The sequence below is a fragment of the Capsella rubella genome, unplaced genomic scaffold, assembly GCF_000375325.1.
Source record: "Capsella rubella cultivar Monte Gargano unplaced genomic scaffold, Caprub1_0 scaffold_6, whole genome shotgun sequence".
Classification (NCBI taxonomy): Eukaryota; Viridiplantae; Streptophyta; class Magnoliopsida; order Brassicales; family Brassicaceae; genus Capsella; species Capsella rubella.
Genome location: NW_006238918.1, coordinates 14,534,193 through 14,560,593, shown reverse-complemented (window position 1 = coordinate 14,560,593; position 26,401 = coordinate 14,534,193). Strand labels below are relative to the sequence as shown.

At 36.3% G+C, this 26,401-nt stretch overlaps 6 protein-coding genes across 8 annotated transcripts; 2 read left to right on the top strand and 4 right to left on the bottom strand.

Moving 5' to 3' along the window:
- Positions 1 to 1,850: 1,850 nt before the first annotated feature.
- On the bottom strand, positions 1,851 to 2,951 carry LOC17883835 (probable F-box protein At5g47300). Its single transcript, XM_006289054.1, has one exon. The coding sequence runs from the start codon at positions 2,949 to 2,951 to the stop codon at positions 1,851 to 1,853; it is 1,101 nt and encodes a 366-aa protein (XP_006289116.1).
- A 3,912-nt stretch (positions 2,952 to 6,863) lies between these two features.
- LOC17883459 (probable F-box protein At5g47300) lies at positions 6,864 to 8,032 on the bottom strand. The gene has a single exon (XM_006289009.2). It carries the CDS (start codon positions 8,030 to 8,032, stop codon positions 6,926 to 6,928), a length of 1,107 nt encoding a protein of 368 aa, XP_006289071.1. The 3' UTR covers positions 6,864 to 6,925.
- A 190-nt stretch (positions 8,033 to 8,222) lies between these two features.
- LOC17884066 (pentatricopeptide repeat-containing protein At4g04370) lies at positions 8,223 to 10,495 on the top strand. Its single transcript, XM_006289425.2, has one exon. The coding sequence runs from the start codon at positions 8,224 to 8,226 to the stop codon at positions 10,468 to 10,470; it is 2,247 nt and encodes a 748-aa protein (XP_006289487.1). The 5' UTR covers position 8,223; the 3' UTR covers positions 10,471 to 10,495.
- Positions 10,496 to 10,619: 124 nt separating this feature from the next.
- LOC17881151 lies at positions 10,620 to 11,463 on the top strand. Its single transcript, XM_006286679.2, has 3 exons — positions 10,620 to 10,821; positions 10,913 to 10,936; positions 11,044 to 11,463. The coding sequence occupies exons 1-3, from the start codon at positions 10,638 to 10,640 to the stop codon at positions 11,361 to 11,363; spliced, it is 528 nt and encodes a 175-aa protein (XP_006286741.1). The 5' UTR covers positions 10,620 to 10,637; the 3' UTR covers positions 11,364 to 11,463.
- LOC17881579 (leucine--tRNA ligase, chloroplastic/mitochondrial) lies at positions 11,413 to 16,460 on the bottom strand. Its single transcript, XM_006286940.2, has 20 exons — positions 16,058 to 16,460; positions 15,728 to 15,872; positions 15,569 to 15,625; positions 15,202 to 15,321; positions 15,015 to 15,119; positions 14,680 to 14,903; positions 14,523 to 14,589; positions 14,292 to 14,446; positions 13,952 to 14,216; positions 13,680 to 13,874; positions 13,516 to 13,595; positions 13,185 to 13,247; positions 13,031 to 13,112; positions 12,876 to 12,953; positions 12,705 to 12,806; positions 12,444 to 12,616; positions 12,186 to 12,363; positions 12,034 to 12,111; positions 11,817 to 11,948; positions 11,413 to 11,740 (listed from the first exon to the last, which is right to left on the bottom strand). Exons 1-20 carry the CDS (start codon positions 16,444 to 16,446, stop codon positions 11,498 to 11,500), a joined length of 2,931 nt encoding a protein of 976 aa, XP_006287002.1. The 5' UTR covers positions 16,447 to 16,460; the 3' UTR covers positions 11,413 to 11,497.
- A 1,843-nt stretch (positions 16,461 to 18,303) lies between these two features.
- Positions 18,304 to 22,717, bottom strand: LOC17884660 (protein OSCA1). Of its 3 annotated transcripts, none has more exons than XM_006287055.2 (12): positions 22,447 to 22,717; positions 21,663 to 22,011; positions 21,244 to 21,402; positions 21,016 to 21,151; positions 20,805 to 20,906; positions 20,584 to 20,706; positions 20,422 to 20,502; positions 19,990 to 20,330; positions 19,636 to 19,881; positions 19,219 to 19,543; positions 18,898 to 19,131; positions 18,304 to 18,753 (listed from the first exon to the last, which is right to left on the bottom strand). In XM_006287055.2, the coding sequence occupies exons 2-12, from the start codon at positions 21,974 to 21,976 to the stop codon at positions 18,496 to 18,498; spliced, it is 2,319 nt and encodes a 772-aa protein (XP_006287117.1). In that variant the 5' UTR covers positions 21,977 to 22,011; positions 22,447 to 22,717; the 3' UTR covers positions 18,304 to 18,495. The 3 variants fall into 3 exon arrangements, with proteins under 3 accessions (XP_006287117.1, XP_023635929.1, XP_023635930.1); XM_023780161.1 differs by lacking the exon at positions 22,447 to 22,717 and adding an exon at positions 22,337 to 22,440; XM_023780162.1 differs by lacking the exon at positions 22,447 to 22,717 and adding an exon at positions 22,112 to 22,256.
- Between the last annotated feature and the right edge of the window lie 3,684 nt (positions 22,718 to 26,401).

Here is a 26,401-nt window from a genome sequence, read left to right as displayed (position 1 = left end):
TTTAGTCAAAATGGTTTGTGGAGTAAAATTGAATCGACTGCACAAATCATTTGTACACAAATTAAATTTTTGACCCAAAAAAATGATCAGAAACGTTTTCACAATTAGTTTAAATACTCACAAATTTCTTTTATTTTTAATTCTTATTTAAAAAAAAAAAAATAGATAAGAGTTTGTGCTAAGTCAACAAGATTAATAAGATACCTCACACATTTATGATCGGTGTGATTGGCTGTGAGTCTTATTGAGTTTTCTATAAATAAAACTGTTGACTATCACTCACCGTCGGACCCGATCACTCCTTTGACTTCTCATCCTCTATCAATGACGAATAAATTGATTCTTTATATTTCTTGAAAACAAAAATAATTATATAAAATTGTTATACCGCTTTTTTTTTTCCTTATTCTCTTTATTGTTTGTGTATGGAGTATAATTTAAGAAGAAATAGTCAAAACATTATATTTGACATACATTGTATAGTCTTATTGACAGGAAGGTTTCATGTCATTTTGTTATCTGAATATAGTCTTTTTCGGTCTGTGACTCTACCAAAATTCAATTAAGATATTTGACGATTCGTTCAATACTTTGATATATATATATATATATATATATATATATATATATATATATATAGGTCAAATGTAGTTAACTACCTGATACAAGAGCAAGACTATAAATAATTATATATACATGGGCGTAAATTGTAATCTAACTTATAGCATAACTTGCCAATGGTCACATATATATGGATTAGACCGACCATGCACGTCCTAAACAATTTCAAGTATACAAATCATCTCTACTCTATTGGTCCACAATTATTTTTATCAGTCATAATTAACATTCATAAACTTGGTATTTTTGTAATTGGCAAATGTAGTAAATGGTATTTAATAATATCTAATGATTCCGACCAAACAAATAACATAATACCTAATGATTATATATTGCAATTTTATACATTTGGAGGTTTGCTTCTTATTATTATTTTTTCTTACATTCTTTATGCGACAAACTGAACGCCGGAGTAAGCATGTCAAATTGTCAACTATCATGATTCATGAGTCATGAAAATGATTTGGGAGTAAACTATTAATCTCGACTTTATAATCAATGAACAAAATTTAATTAGATGAAGTTAGAAAACTCAGCCGGAAAACAAATGGAATTGCAACTGCGCTGACCAGTGACCGGCCCATCCCGGTTGTGATGAGTTTGAGAAATTCATTTTATGCTAAAGAACATTTTCATTTTACTAAATTATATATTATAGGCCTAGCTTTGTACATATTTATTTTTCAGATCGTAGACCTATAATATATACAGTAATCAGTTTTGTATGTATGTAATATATAATCAGTTTTTAAACGTAGTTTAACTTCCTATATATTTCTAGAGTCAAAAATTGTTTTAGTCCAATGTTTACAACAATTATAAATAATTTCTAAAGTCAAAAATTATCCTTTATATATATAGAGCAATAGCTTTTCGCCAGTGTTTCTCTTACAAAATTAACAAAGCCATTACATTGGAATTTTACCTTCTCATAAACTAAGTTGCCTAGAAATAATATTCAGGTCATAAAAAAAAACCATATTGTTAAAGCAATTGTAACAAATATCAGCATAACGATTGAGGATTTATAAAGAACCATGAAAAAACCTGTAGTATCTTAAGCAAACATTGATTTAACATCTGCTGTTATAGCTTCCTCCTATAGCTACTAGAAACATTAGATACTAAAACGTCCAAAAATAATTTAGTAGAAAGAAATATAAAATAAAAACACAAAAGATCGAGTAAATTTGCCCCTTCGTAGTCGTTGCCTCCTCCAGTCTTCCAAGTCACTGGATTTGAACCAAACTTGGAACATAAGTTAACAAAGGTGACATACATGAACTCATTGTAGATGCCTCAAAATCCACTTCCATAACTTTATTATCTCCCTCAGTTATGATCATGTATTCTTCCTTGAGCTCATGTACTTTCCTATGCCAACACACGACAAATTTCTTCTCTTCTTCGACCAAAAACCTAACTCCGTAGTTAATATAAATTTTGGATGAATCTACTACCAAGAATATGCTCCACGATACCACGTTGGTCTCGTCAATCTTATTTGTTACCCATATTTCTGTCCGTGACGTATTTTCATGCTGTAATAACATAGAAAGTTTTTCTTCTTTAACAACGGAGAGAGCTATATTCCAAAGACTAAAGCTAGAACAGTAACATGGGAGACACATACGTCCAAATATCTCTGTTGAATAATCAAAACTGGCTAAGAATAATGCTTTTTGATGGTTTTCTCCATTATCTTCAGCAAACCAGTAAGTCTTTCCCTTCAAAGACACCTTGTAATCAATATAGATTAATCTAAAGTCCAAAGCGACGTCAAGAGTCTTCCATGAATTAGTCTTAATCTCATAAATTGCAAATTCTTTCAGTTGGTAATAGCACAATATTTTGTAGCTGTTGTTATACCCGGAATTCTTGTCTTTGTAGGATCCGAGCGCAAAGGTGGAGTAGACTGTCTTGTAAGGAACTGTGGTTTGGATGGTTTGACCAGTACATGGGTTCCAAACGACGAGACTCGTGCTATCTTTGATGGTGCATAACAATAAGCCATCGTAGTGAAAAGCTTTAGATATATCAGCTATTCTTAAACTAGGATGAGAATTGATTAGGCTAAGTTCACCTATTACACCTATAGATGAAAACCCATGTAGATTGATGTTCATCAAACAAACCCTTGAATATTCCTCTGTCAACATGATAATTAGAATATGTCTTGCGGCTTTATCGAAGTGCTTTCTTGCAAATCTTGCATCGTCCAATAAAAGATTCCATCTTTTGCAAGTAGATCGTAACCTTTTCAGAGATGTGGCCGGAACGTAACAGAGTATCTCCTCTACTACATCCCCTGGAAGCTCCGACATCGTCATAGGTGCGGCTTGTGTTTTTTTTTTTCTTTTTACTTAGGGTTTTAATTAGTTGCCTCCGTAGAGCAGTAATTCGTAAATATATATATGGTAACGTTTCAAATTATGGTTTGGTGTTGGTTCGGTTCTGTTTTATATAAAACTGATAAGTAAACCATTACGTAAATCAATATCTTCTTCACAAGTTTTTTTTGTTTGTTTTTATAAAACCCATGAGCTATATATGATGTTATACTCCAACTCTGAACTCTCTCATTAATTATTTCTCATCAGCTTTTCGCCACTATTTCACTTGCTATTCTTACAAAATCAACAAAGTCATTACATTTCTCATAAACTAAGTTGCCTGCAAATATTCATATCATCAAAACAAAACTATATTTAATGTTTAATGCAATTGTAACAAAAATCAGCAAAATGATTGAGGTTTATACAAGAAGGATCGTTTCGTGCAAAAAAAAAAAAAAAACTTATTGTTTTAATTATTTTAAAATGAAAAAATGTTGTAAAACAGATTCAAACCCAAGACTTATTGTACAAACTAAAACAAACACAAAACAATTACACCACAAAAACTTATATATTATTTTGTCGTCTATGTCTTCTTTTTCATCAAACACGTAAGTAAACAATCTATGTGATCACAAGAAAAGTTCGAGTGATTCACAAATCAATAGAACATATATAAAGCGATCTGCAGTTAATTCAACAACTCTAATACTCTATCTATCATAAAATTGAAAAGCCACAGTCAAAGCGTCCACAACTCTTAGATCTTGTATATGCTGCGTCTAAGGAGCATACACGCACAAGCATTAATTAATCCCAGCAAAAGTTGTTTTCGGACAAGACAATCGAAAATCTTCAACAGATCTGACAATGAGTATTATACTTTATCGTTGTATAACTTTAACTAAAGTTGTTGTGTTTGTTTTAGTTTGAACTTTGAACTATAATAGGTAGTGGCTTTGAATCTATTTTGCAACACTCTTATACATTAAGTTGCAAAAAAAGAAAAACACAAAAGATGGAGTCATTTACATATATAGTTGCCTCCTTCGGTCTTCAAAGTCACTGGATTTGAACCAAACTTGGAACATAAGTAAATAAAGGAGGGCTATATGATGTACTCCTCGCATATGCTTCAAAATCCACTTTCCTAACCTTATTATCCTCCTCAATTATGTGTACCACGTTTTCGTAACTGACCACACTTTTCATATGCCAATACACGACAAATTTCTTCTCTTCGTCGACCAAAAACCTAACTCCAGAGTCAATATCAGTTTTGGAATAATCTACTGCCAAGAACATGCTCCACGATACCACGTTGGTCTCATCAATCTTATTTGTCACCCATATTTCTGTCCGGACCTAGTATATATGGTAAAAGTTTTAGATTTTGGTTTGGTACGGTTTGGTTCGGTTTTATATAAACCTTATAAGGAAACCATAACGCAAATCAATATCTTCTTTTCTCGGCCAATCAATGACTTCTTTATAGTGATCGTTCACGCTTTGATCAAAACCATGGAGCTATGATCAGAGCTACCTCTTTCCTAAACTCCACCAAGTATCTCAACTCTCTCACTAACCATTTGTCTCCCCATTCTCTTCCATGCTTGTCAATAGACTCTTACCTGATACTTTTACATTTACTCATTCCCTAGTCTTCTCAAAGCATGTGCAGGCAAATTGAAGATTTATGTTTTGTCACCTATTACTCTTGTTCTAAAAATCTTGTCCAGCTTCGATTACTCCAGATTAGTTATTAGGTTCACCTTATCCATTTCGATTACTGAGTAATCCTTTGAAAAAATCAGTCACCCAATTACTGTCTAATTTAATTATTCCTTGTCTAATGTTACATATCACAATTATTTAGATTGCAAGTATAAACCAATTTTTTTTCTTTTTGTTATTTATACATTTAGATTGGAAGTGTGTGATGTTACGTTTTACAATAACTTATGAACAAAATTTTAATAAAAATATATAACCGATTGCGGAAAAATCTACCCAAGTGCTCGACTAGCCTAAGTGCCTAACAGTATTTTAAACAAGGCCTATTACTGTTTACTAAATCAACAAGGTCATTACATTGGAAATTTAACCTTCTTCTCATAAACTTTAGTTGCCTGCAAACATTCATATTATCAAAACAAAACCATATTTTTAATGCAATTGTAATAAAAATCAGCAAAATGATTGAGGTTTATAGAGAACCATAAATAAAAGTTTTGGGCAAAATAATCATCTAAATCGCCATATTTTACAAATTTTGACGGTGATTGACAATTTTTTTTTTAAAAACATCTAGATCCAGAGTTTGGGATTTTATACAATCAATTATGTTTGAAGTTTTCGTGAAAATCATAAGCAATTTTTCCGCTAGGTACTAAGTCTATCTGTAGCGAGTTTTTAAACAATCCATCCTTACTGATGATCTCTTAAGCAATTGTAACAAAAATTAGTATAATGACTGAGGTTGATAAAGAAACATAAGAAATAGTTTTGTACAAAACAAACCCTCAAAATCGTTATTTTTTGCAATTTTACATATAAACTTGTAAACGTTCAAGATAATATTGTGAAGTAAAAAATAATATGCAACATAACCCATCGTAATTACCGTCAAAATTTGTAAAATGTTAAGAAATAGTAAATTAAATCGAAACCTCAACGATGAGGAGACCAAATCTACGTACAATTAAAATTTTGAACCAAACATGGAACATAAGTAAACGAAGGTGACATACATGAACTCATTGTAGATGCATCCAAATCCAATTCCGTAACTTTATTATCCTCCTCAACTATGTGTATCATGAATTTGACATAAAGCACACGTATCCTATCCCAACACAAGATAATTCTCTTCTCTTCGTCGACCAAAAACCTTACTCCAGACCTAATAGGAATTTTGGAATAATCCACTGCCAAGAACATGCTCCACGATACCACTTTGGTCTCATCAATCTTATTTGTCACCCATATTTCAATCTGTGACATATTTGAGCCAGGTAATAACACGGAAAATTTATCTTCTTTAACAACGGAGAGAGCTCTAGTCCAAAGACTGTATCTAGAATAGTAATATGGAAGACACATACGTTCAAATATCTCTGTTGTATAATTAAAAATGACTAAGAATAATAAACCTTCGTGGTTCTCTATTTTATCTATCATGAATTAGACTTGATCTCATAAATTATAGCACAATATTTTGTAGCTATTGTTATATCCGGAATTCTTGTCTTTGTAGGATCCGAGCGCAAAGGTGGAGTAAACTGTCTTGTAAACGCAACCGTTTCAACTGTAGTATCTTAACCAAACATAGAGTAGAGCAAGATTATTGGGGAGTTCTTAAGTTTGCTCTTAACAATATTTTGCTTTTAAAATGGTAAGAGCCTCAATATTTTTTGCTCTTAATTAAGAGATCATTCTTACCAAAAATCACTTTTTGCTTTAAATTAAGAGGCTATCTTTGCTCTGATGAGAGACTACCAATAATCATTTCTTAAGCTTCCTCCTCTAGGTATTTGAAAAATTAATAATAAACTTTTCAAAAATAATTTTTTTTTTTTAAAACACATAAGAACGAGAAATTTTATTGTGGAAGCTCCCTTAGTCCAGTGGTTGACGAATGGTTGTTTAAAGATTTTACACCAAGAGGTATGAGTTCGACGCCTAGGTAATGCGATTTATTAGTTTGCAAATTAAAGAGACAAGTTTACATAAGTTCTATAACAATGCACAATAGAGTTGTTCGCCGTGATTCTACGCATGGAGAATGAGGTGTCGTCAGAAAAGGGTGTAATCTGTGGTGAAACTAATAGGGTCGGACAGAATTTTCGGTAGTAGAATCGTCATTGTAACAATTCTCATAATTTGCAATAAATAATAAATCAAGAGTTAAAAAAAAAGGGAGAAATTTACAAACACTATATAGTTGCCTCCTCCGGTCTTTCAAGTTACTATATTTGAACCAAACTTGGAACATAAGTAAACAAAAGAGGGCTAGATGATGTACTCATCGTAGTTGCCTCAAAATCCAATTTCCTAACTTTATTATCCTCCTCAATGATGTGTACCATGTTTTCGCCATTGACCACACCTTTCCTATACCAATACACAACAAATTTCTTCTCTTCGTCGACCAAAAACCTTACTCCAGACCGAATATCACTTTTGGAATAATCTAACGCCAAGAACATGCTCGACGATACCACATTGGTCTCATCAATTTTATTTGTCACCCATATTTCTATCCGTAGCTTACTTGGGCTCTGTAATAACACGGAAAGCTTTTCATCTCTAACAACGGAGAGAGCTGTAATCCAAAAACTACTTACAGAATAGTAAAATGGAAGACAAATACGTTCAAATATCTCTGTTGTGTAATCAAAACTGACTAATAAGACACCATAGTGGCCCTTTCTTTTATCTACTGCAAAACAATAAGTCTTTCCCTTCAAAGACACGCTGTGCCCCATCCAGATTACCTCAAAGTCCAAAGTGAGGTCAAGAGTCCTCCATGAATTAGACTTAATGTCACAAATTGAGAATCCTTTCCGGCCGTTATAACCATAATGATAGCACAATATTTTGTAGCTACTGTTATATCCGGAATTTTTGTCTTTGTAGGATCCGAGGGCAAAGTTGCAGGAAAATATCTTGTAAGGAACTGTGGTTTGGATGGTTTGACCGGTACATGGGTTCCAAACGACGAGACTAGTGTAATCATTGATGGTGCATAACAATAAGCCATCGTAGTGAAAAACTCTATCTATGTCAGCTATTCTTAAACTAGGATGAGAACTGATTAGGCTAAACTCACCTTTTACACCTATTGATGGAACTCCATGGAGATTGATGTTCGTCGAACAAACCCTTAATTTCTCTGTCAACATGAGAATTAGAATCTGTCTTGCGGCTTTCTCGAAGTGCTTTCTCGCAAATCTTGCATCGTCCAATAAAAGATTCCATGTTTTGCAAGTACATCGTAACCTTTTCAGAGATGTGGCCGGAACGTGACAGAGTATCTCCTCCACCACATCTCCTGGAAGCTCCGACATCGTCATAGGTGCGGCTTGTTTTTTTTTTTACTTAGGGTTTTATTTTAGTCGTAAAATATATAGTAATGTTTAAATTTTTGGTTTGGTACAGTTTGGTTCGGTTTAATATAAAACTGATAAGTAAACCATCACGCAAATCAATATCTTCGTTATAGTGTCGTCTTCATCATTTACGTTTTGATCAAAACCATGGAGCTATGATCAGAGCTTCGTCTGTGCTTAACTCCACCAAGTACTTTAACTCTCTCATCAACCATTTCTCATCTCATGGCGAATATAAGCAAGTTCTCGCCACATTCTCTTCCATGCTCGCTAAAAGGCTCTTACCTGATACTTTTACTTTCCCAAGTCTTCTCAAAGCTTGTGCTTCTCTTCAGCTCTTCTCTTTCGGTCTCTCGATTCACCAGAAAGTTCTCGTTTATGGGTTCTCTTCCGATTTCTACATCTCGTCTTCACTGGTCAATTTCTACGCAAAATTCGGCGTTTTGGGTCATGCTCGGAAAGTGTTCGACGAAATGCGTGACCGGGATGTTGTACACTGGACTGCCATGATTGGGTGTTACTCACGCGGCGGGATTTTGGAAGAAGCATTTTTGTTGGTGAACGAGATGAGATGTCAGGGGATTAGTCCAAGTCCGGTTACGTTGTTGGAAATGCTTAGTGGGGTTTCGGAGATTAGGCAGTTACAGTGTTTACATGCCTTTGCGGTGGTTTATGGGTTTGATTGTGATATAGCTGCGATGAACTCTATCTTGAATTTGTATTGCAAGTGTGATGGTGTTGGTGATGCTAAGGATTTGTTTGATCTGATGGAGCAGCGAGATATGGTTTCATGGAACACAATGATTTCAGGATTTGCTTCCGTTGGTGATATGACTGAAATTTTGAAACTTTTGTACGGAATGAGAGATGATGGTTTAAGACCTGATCAGCAGACATTTGGAGCCTCACTTTCAGTGAGTGGAACAATGTGTGACCTTGATATGGGAAGAATGTTGCACTGCCAAATTGTAAAAACTGGTTTTGATATAGAGATGCATCTCAGGACGGCATTGATAACTATGTATTTAAAGTGTGGAGAGGAGGAAGCTTCATATCGAGTACTCGAAACCATTCCCGATAAGGATGTTGTTTGCTGGACAGTCATGATCTCAGGACTTATGCGGTTAGGTAGAGCGGAAAAAGCACTGATTGTTTTCTTGGAAATGTTACAGTCAAGATCAGACCTATCAAGTGAAGCGATAGCTAGTGTTGTAGCGTCTTGTGCTCAATTGGGTTCCTTTCATCTCGGCGCTTCAGTCCATGCTTATGTACTGAGGCAAGGATATACACTAGACACTCCTGCGTGGAACTCTCTTATCACAATGTATGCAAAGTGCGGTCATTTGGACAAAAGTTCAGTTGTTTTTGAACGGATGAATGAAAGAGACTTAGTTTCGTGGAATGCGATTATCTCTGGTCATGCCCAGACCGGAGATCTGTGCAAGGCCTTGATATTGTTTGAAGAAATGAAGTTCAAAACTGTGCAACGAGTTGATTCATTGACAGTTGTCTCGCTTTTACAAGCCTGTTCATCTAATGGAGGCCTCCCAGTAGGGAGACTGATCCACTGTATTGTACTCAGAAGCTTCGTCAGGCCATGTTCCTTGGTTGATACAGCTCTGGTTGATATGTATTTGAAATGTGGCTATTTAGAAGCTGCACAGAGGTGTTTTGATTCAATCTCGTCAAAAGATGTTGTTTCATGGGGCACACTCATTGCAGGGTATGGCTTTCATGGTAAAGGGGATATCGCTTTGGAAATTTACTCAGAGTTTATTCGCTCTGGAATGGAGCCGAACCACGTGATATTTCTTGCGATTCTCTCATCTTGTAGCCATAATGGAATGGTTCGGCAAGGTTTGGAAATATTTAGTTCAATGGTTAGTGGTTTTGGTGTTGAACCGAATTACGAACACCTTGCTTGTGTGGTTGATCTTCTATGTAGAGCTAAAAGAGTGGAAGATGCATTCAAGTTCTACAAAGATAATTTTATGAAACCTTCGATCGATGTCTTGGGTATAATACTAGATGCTTGCCGTGCATATGGGATAACAGAGGTCGAAGATATAATTTGTCAGGATATGATTGAGTTACAGCCAGTGGATGCTAGACATTACGTTAGGCTTGGACATTCTTTTGCTGCGATGAAGAGATGGGATGATGTGAGTGAATCATGGAATCAGATGAGGTCTCTCGGCCTGAAAAAGCTCCCGGGATGGAGCAAAATCGAGATAAACGGGAAAACCACAACATTTTTCGTAAATCATTCTTCACATTCAGATGGAACAGTGTCTATGTTAAAACTTCTTAGCAGAGAAATGGTGCAGTTTGGTTCAAAGAATCTATGTGATCAGTCTAATAATATAGCCACGGCTCAAGTGTCAAACATAATTATTACATAAATTATATAATTGCAGAGCATTTGCTAAAAATAGGATCTAATAATGCGATAAGTTTGGAAGGGATCCAATACTTGGGGGAGATTTCAGGAGATCAGTTACAGATAATCTTCTAAGATTCAAACAAAAGGGAAGACACCATTAATTTGCAGAGAAAAGGAAACAGAGAGATGACCAGAAAACAAAAGAAGACCGCAAAGGTGGTAACAGTGGTAATGGGACTGTGTATTGTCACCTACATTGCAGGACCGTCTCTGTATTGGCATCTAAACGAGACCATTGCAGATTCTCTCCATTCTTGCCCTCCTTGTGTCTGTGACTGTTCTTCTCAGCCTCTCCTCTCCATCCCCGACGGTAATATCATCATTATTGCTGTCCTTCCTTTATTCTTTCCCTGGTCACAAAACCCAACTTTTGATGTGTATGGTTCAATGTTCTTCTGCAGGATTGAGCAATCACAGTTTCTTGGGTGAGTATTTTTCTGCCAATAACTTTTTTATACGTTTGGTAAACATGCTAAAATAAGCATTCACAGATTTTATGCACGCTTTTGTTGGTTCTTGTTTCATTGCCAAGATTGCATGAGGCGTGAGGAAGGAAGTGAAGAGAACGAGAGTAGTTTCACTGAAATGGTAGCTGAAGAGCTGAAGCTAAGAGAGGCACAAGCTCAAGAAGACGAATGGCGGGCAGATAGGTTGCTGCTAGATGCTAAGAAAGCAGCGTCTCAGTATCAAAAAGAGGCTGATAAATGCAGTATGGGGATGGAAACATGTGAGCTAGCAAGAGAGAAAGCAGAGGCAACTCTAGATGAACAGAGAAGAGTATCTTACATGTGGGAGCTTCGAGCTCGGCAAAGAGGATGGAAAGAAGGAATTGTTACTTCTGATGTTCTCTAAGAACAGATTTTTTTGCTTCTGAAGAAATCTTTTTCTATATAATGGAGACTCTTCAATACAAATTTTGAGTTAACCCAATATAAAAAATCTGTTCATTTGACAGGTTCTGTAACTGTTTCTTTCTTTCTAAAATCCTACTTTTTAGTGACCTTGACATTAGTCCGGTCTAGGATAACGTTGAGGATCTTCCCAGGCACGTAGATTCGCTTCTTGATTGATTGTCCGTCTAGATACTTTCTGAGTTTCTCGTCCTGTGAAGCTAGATCAAAAGCATTATCTTCAGAACATCCTTCTTCAACTTCTATAGTGCCTCTCGTCTTGCCGTTTATTTGAACTGGAAGAACAATAGTTGTGTTCTTTAGGTAATCCGGGTTTGCCTGCATCAAGAACCAAAGTCAGTACCGCAAAAACACTTCCTCTGTTGTGTTTATATGTTTAGATTACTATCTCTACCTTAGGGAAGCTTTCATAGGCCAGAGAATTCGGATGGCCTAACCGTGACCAAAGCTCTTCAGCCATGTGAGGCGCATAAGGTGAGAGCAAAAGAACGAAAGGCTCAATGATTCGTCTAGGTTGACTATTCCACTGTCAAAATAAGGAGAAACCAGAAAAAAGATCAGTACTTTTGAGGCAGAGACAAAGCTGACTGATATAAGAGTCTAAGATTAACCTTATATGCGGCATTAACAAACTCCATCATTCCTGAAATTCCCGTGTTGAAACGTGTACTCTCAATTTCCTCTGTTACCTGCAATTTTACATACCGATTATTAGTAAGATGTATTCAAATTGCAAAGGGATAGTTTTTGGGAATGAGATGACCTTAGCTATGCATTTATGAAGAGTTCGGAGTTGTTCAAGGGTCGGTTCATCATCAGTCACTATGGTCCCTTCTTTGAAAGAACCGTCGGATTGAGGCAAACCGATGACTAGTCTCCATGTTCTTGCCAAGAAACGATGCACACCTTCAATCCCACTCGTATTCCAAGTTTTTGAGTCCCTGGTAGAAGGAAATGCAGGAATATATAAACACTAAGAAAGCGTTAAACCTCAAGAAAAAGTTTTGGGATTGAAGTTTACCTAAATGGTCCCATGAACATCTCATACAAACGTAGAGAATCTGCACCATACTCTAACACAACATCATCAGGATTTACGACATTTCCTCTACTTTTGCTCATTTTATAAGCTCGTGGAATTAGACGAATGCTAGGCTCCTCCTTCAGAACAAAATGATCTCCGGACTTCATAACCTACACCATTAAAGATCATAGGTTAAAACAGAGAAGAGCTTATTAGTTTTAGTGAATGTGAAAGCTAGGCTCCTCCTTCAGAACATACTCTTTCTTCAGGAATTGTCACTTGTTGATGTTCATTTAACCGTTCTTCGGTATCTGCAGATACATAGTTTCCTTCTTGGTCTTTCCAAGCAGTATACTGGACCTGCATTGTAACAATATTACGAAAAAAGATTCGACAGAATTTGTAAATATGAAAAGGCGAGAAACTTACTTCTCCAAGGATGATTCCTTGATTTATGACACACTTGAAGGGTTCTTTCGTCGACACAACACCAATGTCATATAGTACCTGTGTTATACAGCAACAGAGCTTACGGTTGGATCACGAAATAGCTAAAAGAAAGAGAGGTCTCAAAAGACACACACCTTATGCCAAAACCTCGAGTATAGTAAGTGTAAAACAGCATGTTCAGCACCACCAACATATACATCTACTGGGCTCCAGTATCTGCCACAAGGAAAATACTTAATTTTTACTTAATGGAGAGTAAATTGATTGCTATCTGTAAAAGGCTCTCACTTTTCTTTTTCCTTGTCAACTAATGCTTCAGGATTTTTTGGGTCCATGAATCTCAGATAGTACCTGGAGACAAAAGTAATATTTTGAATTTACAATAAAGGAAAATCAGGTAATTTTGTTTGGTTTCTCAGTATAAAACTCAACATCCATCAACAACACTTCGGGTAATTTATTCACCAAGGTTATAGATCCACCATTTCAGCTTAGCCTGTCCTAGAACTATCACTAGTAGAGAGCATCAAGGATTCTCAACTGGCAGATCCATTTTTTGTAACATGGAAACTATATACAAGAATCAAGAAGGGTAAAGAGCTTATAAATAAAAATTTACCAGCAAGACCCAGCCCATTGTGGCATGGTGCTTGTTTCTCTTTTGGCAGGTTTCTCTGTTGTAGGATCTAAGGTGTTTACCTGCAAAGACATCGATCATAACCAAAAACTGTACAGTGATATTTTACATATCGAGAAACGAATCATATAAACTGCAAAACATACCCATGAAACTGCTTTTGACAGTGGTGGTTCCCCTGTTCCAGTGGGAGTAAAATCATTTAACTCGGGCAAAGTGAGGGGCAGTTCAGATTCTGAAACGGCAATGGTTTTTCCAGATTCATCCAAAATTAAGATTGGTATAGGTTCACCCCAGTAACGCTGCCGTGCAAATAGCCAATCTCTCAACTTGTAATTTACCTGCCAAAACCCTTTTGTGTAAGGCACAAGATGAAAAGTATGTACATAATCCAAATGAGAATGACATGATGATGAACCTTCTTCTTTCCATTGCCAGTACTGTCAGCCCATTCAATAACTTTTAAAGCAGCTTCTTTGCTAGATAGTTGATTTATGTCAAGTCCTGTTTCTAAACTTGAGGAATTCTCAATTATGCCCAATCCAGGATAAACTTGCTTGGCATCATCACTTGAATTTGCCTCATTCTTCACAACCCACTTGATCGGAATGTTATACTTCAACGCAAACTCATGATCCCGAGTATCATGAGCTGGGACCGCCATGATTGCTCCGGTTCCATAACTGTCACATATAAGAAAGTTCTCTGTTTCATACAAATTCAACTCAAAGCAATGTAGATAACTAGACCGAACTTACCTTGCTAGAACATAGTCAGCTACCCATATGGGAATAGCATCCCCATTAGCTGGATTTTTCGCATAACATCCTGTAAATACGCCTGTCTTTTCCTTCTGAAGTTCTGTTCTTTCAAGATCACTTTTCCTCGAAGCAAAATCTTTGTATTCCTCAACCTGCAACCATAAGAGAGGACTCATGAAATCATGAAAGGCAAATAGTATGACCGAAAGAAATTAAAAAATCACTTACTTGTTGTTTCTGTTCTGCAGTTACAAAGTAAGACAGTAATTGATGCTCTGGTGCCACAACCATGTAACTAGAAATGTAAAAAACAGATCATATAAGACAATCAAAATAAAAAATTTAAGTTTTTGAGTAATAATTACAGTTAATCCGCTAAGCATACGTTGCTCCAAAAAGGGTATCTGGTCTTGTGGTGTAAACTGTAATCTCTTTGTCAGTTTCTCGGCCTTCGCCATCAAGAATCGAAAAATTCAGTTCAGCTCCTTCAGATCTTCCAATCCAGTTTCTCTGCATTTCCTTTATACTTTCAGGCCACTCAAGCTCGTCTAAATCTTCTAAAAGACGATCAGCATACGCAGTAATCTTCAGCATCCATTGCCTCATCGGCTGCTTGGTAATAAACAATGTCACTGTAAAATTCATGAGAACTTTCAAAACAGAGGAATGCAGATTTCGGAAGGGGGAAAAAACATATTCCCAGATGGTAAAAGATATTACCTTTCTTATAACTGGGTGACCACCACGCTCACTTACACCATCCACCACTTCCTCATTTGCCAAAACAGTACCAAGAGCCGGGCACCAATTGACCGGTACTTCAGCCTGAATTTACAATCTTTCTAAGAACTTTTCTATACAATAATGCACAGTTTTAACTTGTGAACTAGACAATGATTTTATTGACCTGATATGCCAAACCTCTCTTATAAAGCTGAAGAAAGATCCATTGTGTCCATTTGTAGTAGTCTGGCTCTGTCGTAGAAAGTTCACGGTCCCAATCGTATGAGAAGCCCAGCGATTTGAGCTGCAAACAAACAAAAGAACCACATTCATTAAGCTCCCCGGATCTTTATTCCCATGGTAAGAGCTAACCAAAACAGTCCAAAGCAATGGCTTTTATTACATCTAAACATTATTAAAAGATCCTTTTGAATAATCTTCAAGGATCAGTAATCCTAAACCATGAAACAAGCATAAATTTCTCACAACCCAACCGATAATAAAACTTTGAAATTTCTCCTTTCAGGGAAATGATAAAAGAAATACATCACCTGCAAACGGAAGCGGTCAATGTTCTTCAACGTTGTAGCCTTCGGATGAGTTCCTGTCTACAACACAGATAACAAAAACCAATTAAGACTTTAACAGTTTATCATCAAAACTCAAAAACATTCATACTGATATGATACACAAACAAAAAAAAACTGAACCTCAATAGCGTATTGCTCTGCAGGCAATCCAAAAGCATCCCATCCCATAGGATGCAAAACATTGTAACCTTGCATACGCCTAAGCCTCGCTAGAATATCAGTTGCTGTATAACCCAATGGATGCCCCACATGTAATCCTGCTCCACTGAAGAACAAACCACAACAACAACAACACACGCAAAAATTCATCTTTTCCACAAAATCTATCATCTAAAGGATGCTACTTTATGGAAATTTTTGAAAAACCCACAACTTTAAGCTGAAATAGCTTCTCAATTAGATAGATTTGTGAACTTTCCTACATAATCAGTATATAAAAAAAGAACAGACCTTGGATATGGAAACATGTCGAGGACGTAGAACTTAGGTTTCGAAGTATCGACATCGTCTGGTGTCCGGAAAGTACTGTTATCTTCCCAATAACGTTGCCACTTAGGCTCAATTTCGTGAAATGGATAGACCCTTTTCAATTCAATAGATGTCTTCACCGTTTCTGACACCAAAGATTCTTTTTTTCGGTTTCCATTGTTACCCTGAGCCTCTGTCGCCGAACTCCTCACTCTGGTGTGATTAGAGCGACGCCACCGGAAACGAAGACCAGGAAAAGACTGCTTTGGAGGAGACTGGAGAGTGAGAGAGCTGGTGAGGCGTGTGTGGCGACAACAGTGTGACAGCACAAATGGGTCAGAGCGAAATTGGAGGATTTGATGAGAGCTCATTCTGGTTTTTTTTTTTTTTTGCCCAGAGACGAATGTTTCAGTGGATAAACTGAGATAAGTGTGTACTCTTTTGAACCGATCAGTTGAAAGTGAAGGTTAGCGAAACGAAACGATACGGCGTCGTTCTTATTAACAAAAGAATAACACTTTATAGGTTTTGGTCTAACGGCTAAAAATATTTTTCACTGGTTGCCTATATAGTTTGCATAGTTACCAATGAGTTAAGTTGAATTATGTCTATAATTTATAGATTATTCGAACATGTCAAATTAGTTTTTTTAAAGTAAAGTTTGAATTACAATGTATTATGGTTGGTTTACAACTTTGAGTTATAGTTGTTCCTTGAATTGAGGTTACAAGTGTGGTTGGATGGGTTGGATCCAAACCAAAGATTGTGATAAGGGTAGTTGAAAGAAACATCTGTTATAGACTTGTAGTCTGATTGATCTTAGCTTATGTTATGTGTGTGGATCAGTCCCTTGATCGATCTTTTCTCCCTTGATGTTCATCTTTACGTCCTCCTTTATCCAGTGAATGTATCTATATTACATATATATATATATATATCGCATTTTGAAGAACATATTACATATATCGCATTTGTATTATGCCTTGCCTTGACAAACTTTTGGATGGGTTGTTGAAAATATCAGTTTTAAGAAGGTATGTTTTGTGTCATTAAAGGAGGCATGATTTTTTTTAACTAAACCTTGCTTTACATTATAGATATATCGTTCCATTTCCCCACCAAACTGAACAAGTTACGATGTTCGAATTTAAAGATTCATTAACTCTATCTACTAGTAATATTCATGCACTGTCTTAAATGAATTTACAGATTTACGAGAAGAGTTCACAGAGCCTGTCACATTGCTCTATTCACGGTTCATCCTCTATAAATTAGCCTCATTATATATACTTCATTTTATATTTGCTACGCTCACACCATTCATCTTCTACAAATCAGTCTCTCATTTTTTTCTCTGTCTATCTTTCTTGTAATATATTGATCGTAGTTTCAACAAAAATGGCTTCGGCAACAATTATCTACGTCATCCGGTTTGGAGTTGAGATTGCTACTATCGTGAAAACCATAATTGCGTTATTTTTTAAATAGAACTATTTCTTGTTTTGTGCGAGCCTTTACTGCATATTGCAGGCTCTTACCATGTTTCATTTCTATGAATATGGGTTTACCTTGTATTGAGGTTTGTGTTAGATTTGTTATAACATTTTGTGTTGCTAAGGGTTTTATCCCAGTTATTAGCCTTGTAATCTATGGTTTTATAGATGTGACGTGGGACGTGCAGTCTTTATTTTAAGCTGAGCCTCCTCATTTTGGTTTCTGCTGCCAATTTCTCTTCCCAAAAGTCCTTCTTGTTTGGAGTGGTTTGGATGATCAAGCTCTTCCGGTATTGAAAGGATCTTCCTCCCGGTTGATGTTGTTCTCTGTCTTTATCGCAGAGTTTGTAACCTTTTGGGTTGCATTGGATTCAACTTTTGTTGAGTTGTATTCTCCAATCTCTTTGTTTAGCTTTCATTTGGACTTTCAAGTTTTTAATGCTTTGGTACCTTGTATTTCCCTTCTGTTTTGGGTGTACTTCCTCCTCTATTGAGAGTATGAGGCTTCATTTTAATGTACAATTATAAATTTGTTCAAGAAAAAAAAAACTATTTCTGTTTTGTAATGTGCCTTTCTTTACTAACTTCTGATGTTCTACTATTGATTCTATCCTTTTGGTCCAGTTTATTTGCTCTCTAATCTTTAATGTGATACTAAAGTAGAATGTTCCAATTCCATCTCAAAAACAATCTTGCTGTATAAACAAGAAGACGAATTGTTGAAATACATCCCCGTAAAAATGATATTATTCTAAATAGACCCCGAAACTTCAATACTTCAACAATACAAATCCCATCAACAGCGTCTAAGCAATAACACAAACCTCTCTCTATGTACATATAAAAAAGTACATACATACATACATGAAAACTATATTCATACTTTGGTCTTATGCATTTGCTTTTTTTTTACTGAAACCTGTTAAACTAGACTTCTTTACCGTTAATAACGGCCAAAGATGGAGAAGATTCACCGCTGATTCTGCTTGGCGCTGGAGTGTTCCTCCGTGATTGCCGTTTTGTTGGCACTATGATGACTTCGTCCTCCAGTTTTCCGACCATGTCGCTGTCGTCGTCATCATCATCGCCTTTGAAAACCGGATGAACATAAGCGTCTTGCAAGTAACCTTTCAGGTTAAGGTTTGGTTCTCTTGCTCTTTCCAATGTATCTTTCATCATTGCTTCCTGTAAATATCCATGGCAATATATGTTACAAAGATTATAATGATAGGACTGATCCAAACAGTGGCAAAATCTAGCTAAACCGAAAAAATAGAAATCTATGTACAGTAGTAGTGACTCTTAAAGAGATATGTAGAAGAAACTGACCTGTAAGGGGTAACGGATAAAGGCAGGCTCATAGCGGCCTTTACAGAAGCGGTGGAAACCGATGGTAATCACGGGAAGAGCGATGAGAAACGGTGCAGCAGAAGCGGCATGTTTTGTACCCAACAAACCCATCAAAAGCAACTGAGATATGATCAATGCCGTTATAATTCGTCCATGAACATCTGGCCAAAACGCAGCAGCGCTCTCGTACTCTTGATTATACACATTTATGATCTGAGCAAAAGAAAACATAATAGAAAATGTTCATGTTTACAGATTCGTTCAAATTATCCAATACAGCTGAAGAAGAAACTAATTTACCTGATGGCGGTACACGATGTAAGCAAGCCCGAAGAAGACTAAGATAAAAGGAAGAAGCAATGGTGTCACAGGAGCGTAGACAAGACCGAGAAGGAAGTAAAGCTGTATCTGAGGCTCTCCTGTGTTGAAACCGATGCTTCCCGGGTCCATTGCTTCCTCTCTGTCTTTCTCTGTTTTAACCAAGAATGCGTTTTTCAGGTGAAATATAATGAGAGGTTTAAGCATGAGAATCTCTCCTGCAACTCCTGCCCAACCATCAATCATTATATATGTGATAAAGAAGGTTGCTTTCATCGGTATCGCCATGCCAACTGTCTTGGGGATTCTGCTCATAACGAAAAACAAAGAGTCCTTAGAAAACCCCATAGCGCCAAAGAAAAGGAAAAAAGATTAACAGAGGGAGAGGGAGTCGCATACTGATTTGGTGATTGATTGAGAAAAGAGTCGAGCTGCTCAAACGCAGCTCCAGCGATAACATTTGCAAGAAAGACGTTCACTAAGTTAAATATGTAATATCTTGACGCAGATCGCCTTTCTAAGGATGAAATTGAAGTAAAGCCTTCAAATTTGGACATGGTCATCAGAATGGATGGCAGAAAGATTAAGAAAAGCTTCAGCGCGATACCGGCTAGCAAACCTTGTATCACCGCTTTAACAAATTTACTGCAAAATAAAAGACAAGACAATCAATCAGGCCCAATGTTAGTTAAAATATTCAGTACATTCAGTGTCAGGAAGAATGGAACAATGCTCGAGAAGAAGAGAACTCACTCTTCGATAATGACTTTCAAGAACGGTGCAACTTTCTCAATTCCCTCCACGGTAGCAAGAGATTGTACAAACGCAATAGGGACGATGAAAAAGAAGGTAAGGAAGAAGAAGGCTACATGCATGAGCAATCTTTTTACAGTCAAAGAGACATAGGGAATCGCAAGGTTTGGCCAATATATATCACGCGGCTCTGCAGCCCATTCGGTTAGCCATTCTGTTGGGTTTCGGGTCTGTGTGGTCTGAGCGCAAACAGCAGCCGCCCAACGGGTTTTGAAGGAGACAAAAGATGCTGGCATGATTGACTTTTTATCATTCACCACATTCTCCCTTTCTTCAGCAATCTACAAACAATGAAGATTTTGAACCAAAACGGAACATTAGGCATAAGACGGCACAAAAATGGAAGCAGGTAAGACAGACCATAAAATTTACCTCTTTTGATGTTTTATCAACTTCAGCTATGTAATGTTCGATTGCGTCAACTTTTTGTCCACACAAGCCAAGGCACCCAAGCTGGTTTTGTTAAAGAGAAGTGACTTAAAAGAATAAGAGCTAGCAGAAAAGAAACATCATCAAGTTTAACACTTTAAGTACCTTTGTCATAGGTCTGATCTGAGAGTTGTTTCTAGAGTATTTAAGCTGATAGTAGTCAAGCCAATTCTGCAGCTTCTTCTTTTTACTGACCAAATCAGCGAGCTTGTTTGCATTGCATACAACCTATATATTGATTCCACAATATAAAAAACAATAAAAAAAAAAATTTCCGCCAAGAAATGCATATGAAAAGGTCAAGTGATCCTATGAGAAATTTTTACCTGATGTGTGAGGTAGTGATCAGGGTGATTGACTAGGAAAAAATGCTCCACAAGCTCACTCACAGATTCATCTGGGTCTGGAGGTACATTCCTAACAAGAACCTGTCAAAAAGTCATGACATACACCATCAATACCAGCGGTTTTACATACGAATCATTGACTTAGCTTTATTCTGAGTTAAAGAACCAAGGGAAAAGAAACGGCTCTTACAGTGAACTGGTCAGGTCGACGGGATTCTGAGGCAACAAACTGAAGCCTCATGTTAGCAACTGTCTCATACTCCTTCATAAGCATGTAACAAGTCCAGATTGTGAAGGCGTAAGCCATTACAATATGTGACCAAAACCTGGAAAACTCAACGAAACCTGAGGTTATACTCAAAACAAACAATTTAAGCTCATGAAAAGAACACACACACTTAAGATTGCTGTAACAAACCTAGGTGAAGACAGTGGAATATTTGAAATTGACAGTTTGTCAATATCGCTTGAAGTTACATGCTTTAAGTGATTAGCCAACTCCAACGTGTTGTTTGTCCAATGAACCGGTACAAGCACTGCCCAAGCAAGTATTGCTATTGGAGCAAAAATCTTAAGCCTGCGAAATAAAAAACCTTATGATTCAAAACTTATGCACAGACTTAAGAAATGCTTTCTTAGTCAACTTAATTTCCTCTTCCTGATGACAAAATTAGCCTAAAAGACATAATCTATTCATCAAATTTTGACCACAAGAGTCAACTCTAGTTTTTTTAAAAATGGTTAAGCTTTATGAGACTTAATTCAACTTCATTTCCTCTTCCTGATTCTAAATTTAGTCATAAAAAACATAATGACCCTTGTTAGATCTTTTCATACCCGAGCCAGTAAATCCGGAGATACACAACAGAGTCTAAACCAGCATGATCAATAAGCTCACGCTCAGGCATCTTGAGAGCTTCAGGCATCCAGTGCAAGAACTTGAGGTATGATCTCACATCCAAATTCACAAACCGACCAGCAAATCCGCCGCCACTTGCAGGGCTACTTCGTAACCTCTTGAGGTACCATTTCGAGAAGTAAACTCTGTCGTTGAATGGCTGAAGCCTTAGAAAGGCAAAGATAATGAAGAAAATGAATGCAGTGAGGATGTTTATCCCTGCTGATACGCCAATGTCTTCAAGTGTTGCCATGATTTGTTACTTTTGCTGCTCTCACAGTATAAAACCTGAAAGAGTCACACTTTGTTAGAATCAAGTCATAAAAATCAAAGTTTTAAGATTCAAATCTGGTTACAAAAACAAGGAAGTTACACATCAAAATTGAACCTTTAGAGACTGCATCAAACATTAAAAACCCCCAAATTGAAAGAATTATACAAAACAGTAAAAAGACAGAACAAACCCAGACAAAGGATTCCAAATCAGTTCTAATTACTACAGAAAGAATCGAAATTTACACGAGATCTGAATTAACAAGCGTAAAACACAACCTTTTGCTCTAAAATCAAGTAAAAACGCAAAACAAGAAATCAAAAAGAAAAAAATCGTTACTTTTTGTATTGTTTGCTTGAAACCCAAATTAAAAATCTAAGCTTTAACCCGAATGTACTCAACACAGAGAATAAAATTCAGAGACTCAAGAGAGAGAGAAAGAGGAAAACCCTAAAGATGGGGAGTGAGAAAAGGCAGTGTAAAGGTTGCCTCAAGATTCATATGAGAGAAGAGGAGAAGTTAAAAAAAGCACTGATGAATGATGTAACACGCAAACCACTCACGCCGTAAACACACAAAGAGAGAAGATAGAAGATGGATGATAAAATAGTAATATTTGAATTATTTGTTTTGGGTTTCTGGGTTTCACTGATTCGTCAGTGTTTATGAAGGATGAAGGGATATTGATAGAGATGTAACACAAGACCTGCCCCAGACTCTAGTTAAAGTTTTTGTCGGACCCTTTTTTATAAAAACTGTAACCAACAAAACAAGAAGACGAGAAGATTTTTATTTTTTTTGGTCAGTTTATCCAAAGTTTTTATTTTTATTTCAGGACCGTTTTGATTTTTAGAAGTTACGAAAATAACAGTTCGTAGTGGAATATAATAAATTAAAATTATTGAAGTTTTGTCTCTTTCTTTTTATAAAAAAAAAATATATATATCTATCGATCTTGACACTGAGAGACATACCGACATTGAGTTTTCTTTACAACTCGTCCTATATAATATTAACATAAAATGATTGAAAAGGAACATCTTTTTTTTTTTTTGTTCTTTCGTGGATTTAAAATTCTTCTAATTGCAGCAAGTGGTTTTATAGAATCTATACATTTTAATCTTCTTTTTTTAAGCTAATGAAATAAATTCAGATCTATCTAAAACTACAGTTTATGTGGTCTATTCTTTGGTTTTATATTCAGCAGCCCTCAATGTGGAAAAAATGATGAGGTATTTATAAAAAGTTGAAAAAAGAAAAGCTGATTTAAGATTAAAAAAAATTGGGAGTATCCAAAATTGGTAAATCACTCATCTGGAACATAATTAACTAATAGATAAATTTTCATTCAAACAAAAAACATGAAATTTTACAAACCGAAATCCTAAGAAAACAAACATCAATATAAAACCATAAGGTGATGCAAAGTGCTTAAAAATGTTAAGTGGAGTACTTACCACTATCTCTCTTTTCATCGAAAATAATATATTTTAATTGTTATCTTATAGTTTAACGATTATAAAATTATATTAAAAGTGTTATAAAAAAAGCTCGTATCTTTTGTTATTTCAAAATATTCTGATATAATTTATTGTTTTAGCGATTATAAAAATAATGTCAGTAATTTAACTCACAATATCTTTTTATATTTCCTTATTATTATTAATGAACTATTTTAATATTGGGGATGTTATTGGCTGCTAAAACATTTCTATCAATTTGTGTAGCAAGTCAAACATAATATTTTTGGTCATGAAGTAAATTAAATTGAGTTTTTATGAGAATTTATTATAGCAACTAGTAGAAAGTTGCCAAGCTGGTGATACATCCTAACGGCTACTTACTTGAACATGCGACTTTACAGGCAACGTTAAAGTAGAAACCAGAACTTGTAACTGGTAAGCTATCTTCATATACAATACAACAGCAGCACGCGTCGGTATAAGAACGTGAACTCGCACGCACCAATATGAGTCCGCGACAAGAAGATAAGATAAGCAATTTACACGTGTGTGTGGTGCCGACAATTTTATCGTGTTAAACACGCGCATTGCATGTGATCGGTGATTCTTACATCCATCTTAATTTTCGTATTTTTTAGACTTTGACCTGTACTTTGTATGAATCATGTGTCGACACGTCTGTAGATAGATAGTTTTATGACATTGATACGATACGATCCTCCCAGGGCCAACGTTTGTAAAGTGGGTAAGGTGAGGTGTTCCGTCATGATCCACTTGGTGTAGTATTGAATTAGAATAATCGATAAAGTTTTGTTTCCTGAAGAAAATTTGATCGATGTTAGATTATGAGATACCAAACTTTTAAATATAATCGACCTCTCGTTGTCTAGGTATGTTAGTGTTTTGCATTAATTAGGTATTTAAAGAGCATATAGCAAGTGCTAGTGGTGAGCTTACTATATATATAGTGAAAAGGGCACATGAATGTATGTTAGGGGGTCGTATTTGCGTTTGTTTTTGTAATGTGTTAGATGATGTTTGAGCGGATGGTTGTTGTTGTGCTCTTGTTCGTAGGGGTCGTTGGTGTTGGTAGTAGTTTATGTTACTAAGAAACCTACGGTTCGATTGGATTATAAACTTGCAGAACTCACGATTGATGAACTCAAGAGAACTCGAATCAGCTCAAGAAAACGATTTAAGAACAGAAACGAGTAAGGGAGCACACGATGAGTTTGTTTACCCAGTTCGACAAGATCGATGTGATCAAGTCTACGTCTGGGGCCGAATCGATTCGGCAATCCACTATATCAAGGATGAGAATACAGAACAAGATAAGCTCTCAACAATGGCGTCTCACTCTCTCTCTGTTTACAAGATGAAAACGATAAAGAAGAAGAAGATGAGATTAGAGTATTTATATCAACACTCTGTTATAACGGCAAAACCTCTCTCGCGAAAAGCGGCTTCCTTTTGCTTCTTCAATTCCGGTTAAGAGACTCCAATTGAACCGGTAATCAATTCCCTTTTAACCAATGACTAAACCAGCCATAAGTTTGAATCAGAACCAACAACTCACAACACTCCACCTTGATTCAAACTTCATCATCCTCTAGCGAATTGCACTGCATGAATCTAACCTTCGGCGTAATGCTTCACCAAATTTTACCTGAGCAGCTTCAGAAACTCCAAGGCTGCTTCAAACTTGTGAACTGGTATGCCTTTTGTAAGCATATCCGCTGGATTCCTGGAAGTATGAATCTTTAAGACTTCAATCTCACCAGCTTCAATAATATCTCTGATGAAGTAATACTTAACTGCAATATGTTTAGTCCTCTCATGAAATGCATTATTCTTTGATAAGCATATAGCTGACTGAGAATCACACCAAACAGAAGCAGCTTCTGGTTTCAAACCCATATCTTCCAATAAGCCTCTAATCCACATTGCTTCTTTCACTGCTTCAGTAAGAGCAATATACTCGGCTTCTGTTGTTGACAAAGCAACAACTGACTGCAAGGTTGATTTCCAACTGACAGTGTTACCACCTACAGTGAAAACATAACCACTAATCGACCTTCTTTTATCCAGGTCTGCAGCATGATCTGAGTCACAATATCCATGAATATGGAAATCCTTTCCTTTAGTAAAGACCAAACTCAAATCTGTAGATCCTTTGAGGTATCTGAGCAACCATTTAACAGCTTCCCAGTGAAAGTGCCCAGGTCTTCCCATGAACCTACTTACCAATCCAATAGCATAAGCAACATCAGGTCTTGTACCAACCATCGCATACATTATACTACCAACTGCACTAGCATAAGGAACCAACTCTGTATCAACGAGTTCTTCATCATTCTTCACAGCTGCTAATTTGAAATGCGCACCAATAGGTGTACTCACATCTTTAGCTTGATCCATTCTGAATCTCTGTAAAACTTTTCCTACATAACCTGACTGAGACAGCCACAATGTATTCTCCTTTCTGTCTCGAATAATATCAATTCCCAAAATCCTGCTAGCTGCACCCATATCTTTCATCTCAAATTCTGAACTGAGATCATTCTTAATCTTCTTGATCTCTGTCATACTCTTTGCTGCAATCAACATATCATCAACATATAGCAGCAAGTAGACAAATTCACCAGAATGTACCTCCTTAACATATACACAAGAGTCATGCTCACTCTTGATGAACTGTTGTTTCATCATGAAAGCATTAAATCTCTTGTTCCACAGTCGAGGAGCCTGTTTCAAACCATACAGAGACTTCCTTAATAAGCAAACTTGATTTTTTTCTGAATTTACCTCAAAACCTTCTGGTTGTTCCATGTAAAGATCTTGATCAAGCTCACCATGAAGAAAAGCTGTCTTCACGTCCATCTGTTCTAATTCCATATCATCTTGAACAACTAACGACATAAGCACTCTGATGGATATGTGC

What these genes read in the sequence shown, in the direction of transcription:
- LOC17883835 (XM_006289054.1), bottom strand. Translation starts at nt 2,951, where the DNA reads ATGACGATGTCGGAGCTTCCAGGGGATGTAGTAGAGGAGATACTCTGT.
- LOC17883459 (XM_006289009.2), bottom strand. Translation starts at nt 8,032, where the DNA reads ATGACGATGTCGGAGCTTCCAGGAGATGTGGTGGAGGAGATACTCTGT.
- LOC17884066 (XM_006289425.2), top strand. Translation starts at nt 8,224, where the DNA reads ATGATCAGAGCTTCGTCTGTGCTTAACTCCACCAAGTACTTTAACTCT.
- LOC17881151 (XM_006286679.2), top strand. Translation starts at nt 10,638, where the DNA reads ATGACCAGAAAACAAAAGAAGACCGCAAAGGTGGTAACAGTGGTAATG. An exon ending in TCTCCTCTCCATCCCCGACG is followed by an intron (nt 10,822 to 10,912) that starts GTAATATCATCA and finishes GTTCTTCTGCAG; the next exon opens with GATTGAGCAATCACAGTTTC. An exon ending in GAGCAATCACAGTTTCTTGG is followed by an intron (nt 10,937 to 11,043) that starts GTGAGTATTTTT and finishes TTCATTGCCAAG; the next exon opens with ATTGCATGAGGCGTGAGGAA.
- LOC17881579 (XM_006286940.2), bottom strand. Translation starts at nt 16,446, where the DNA reads ATGAGCTCTCATCAAATCCTCCAATTTCGCTCTGACCCATTTGTGCTG. An exon ending in GACATGTTTCCATATCCAAG is followed by an intron (nt 15,873 to 16,057) that starts GTCTGTTCTTTT and finishes TTTGTTCTTCAG; the next exon opens with TGGAGCAGGATTACATGTGG. An exon ending in AGAGAGGTTTGGCATATCAG is followed by an intron (nt 15,120 to 15,201) that starts GTCAATAAAATC and finishes TTGTAAATTCAG; the next exon opens with GCTGAAGTACCGGTCAATTG.
- LOC17884660 (XM_006287055.2), bottom strand. Translation starts at nt 21,976, where the DNA reads ATGGCAACACTTGAAGACATTGGCGTATCAGCAGGGATAAACATCCTC. An exon ending in ATTCCACTGTCTTCACCTAG is followed by an intron (nt 21,152 to 21,243) that starts GTTTGTTACAGC and finishes TGAGTTTTCCAG; the next exon opens with GTTTTGGTCACATATTGTAA. An exon ending in ATCACTACCTCACACATCAG is followed by an intron (nt 20,707 to 20,804) that starts GTAAAAATTTCT and finishes ATCAATATATAG; the next exon opens with GTTGTATGCAATGCAAACAA.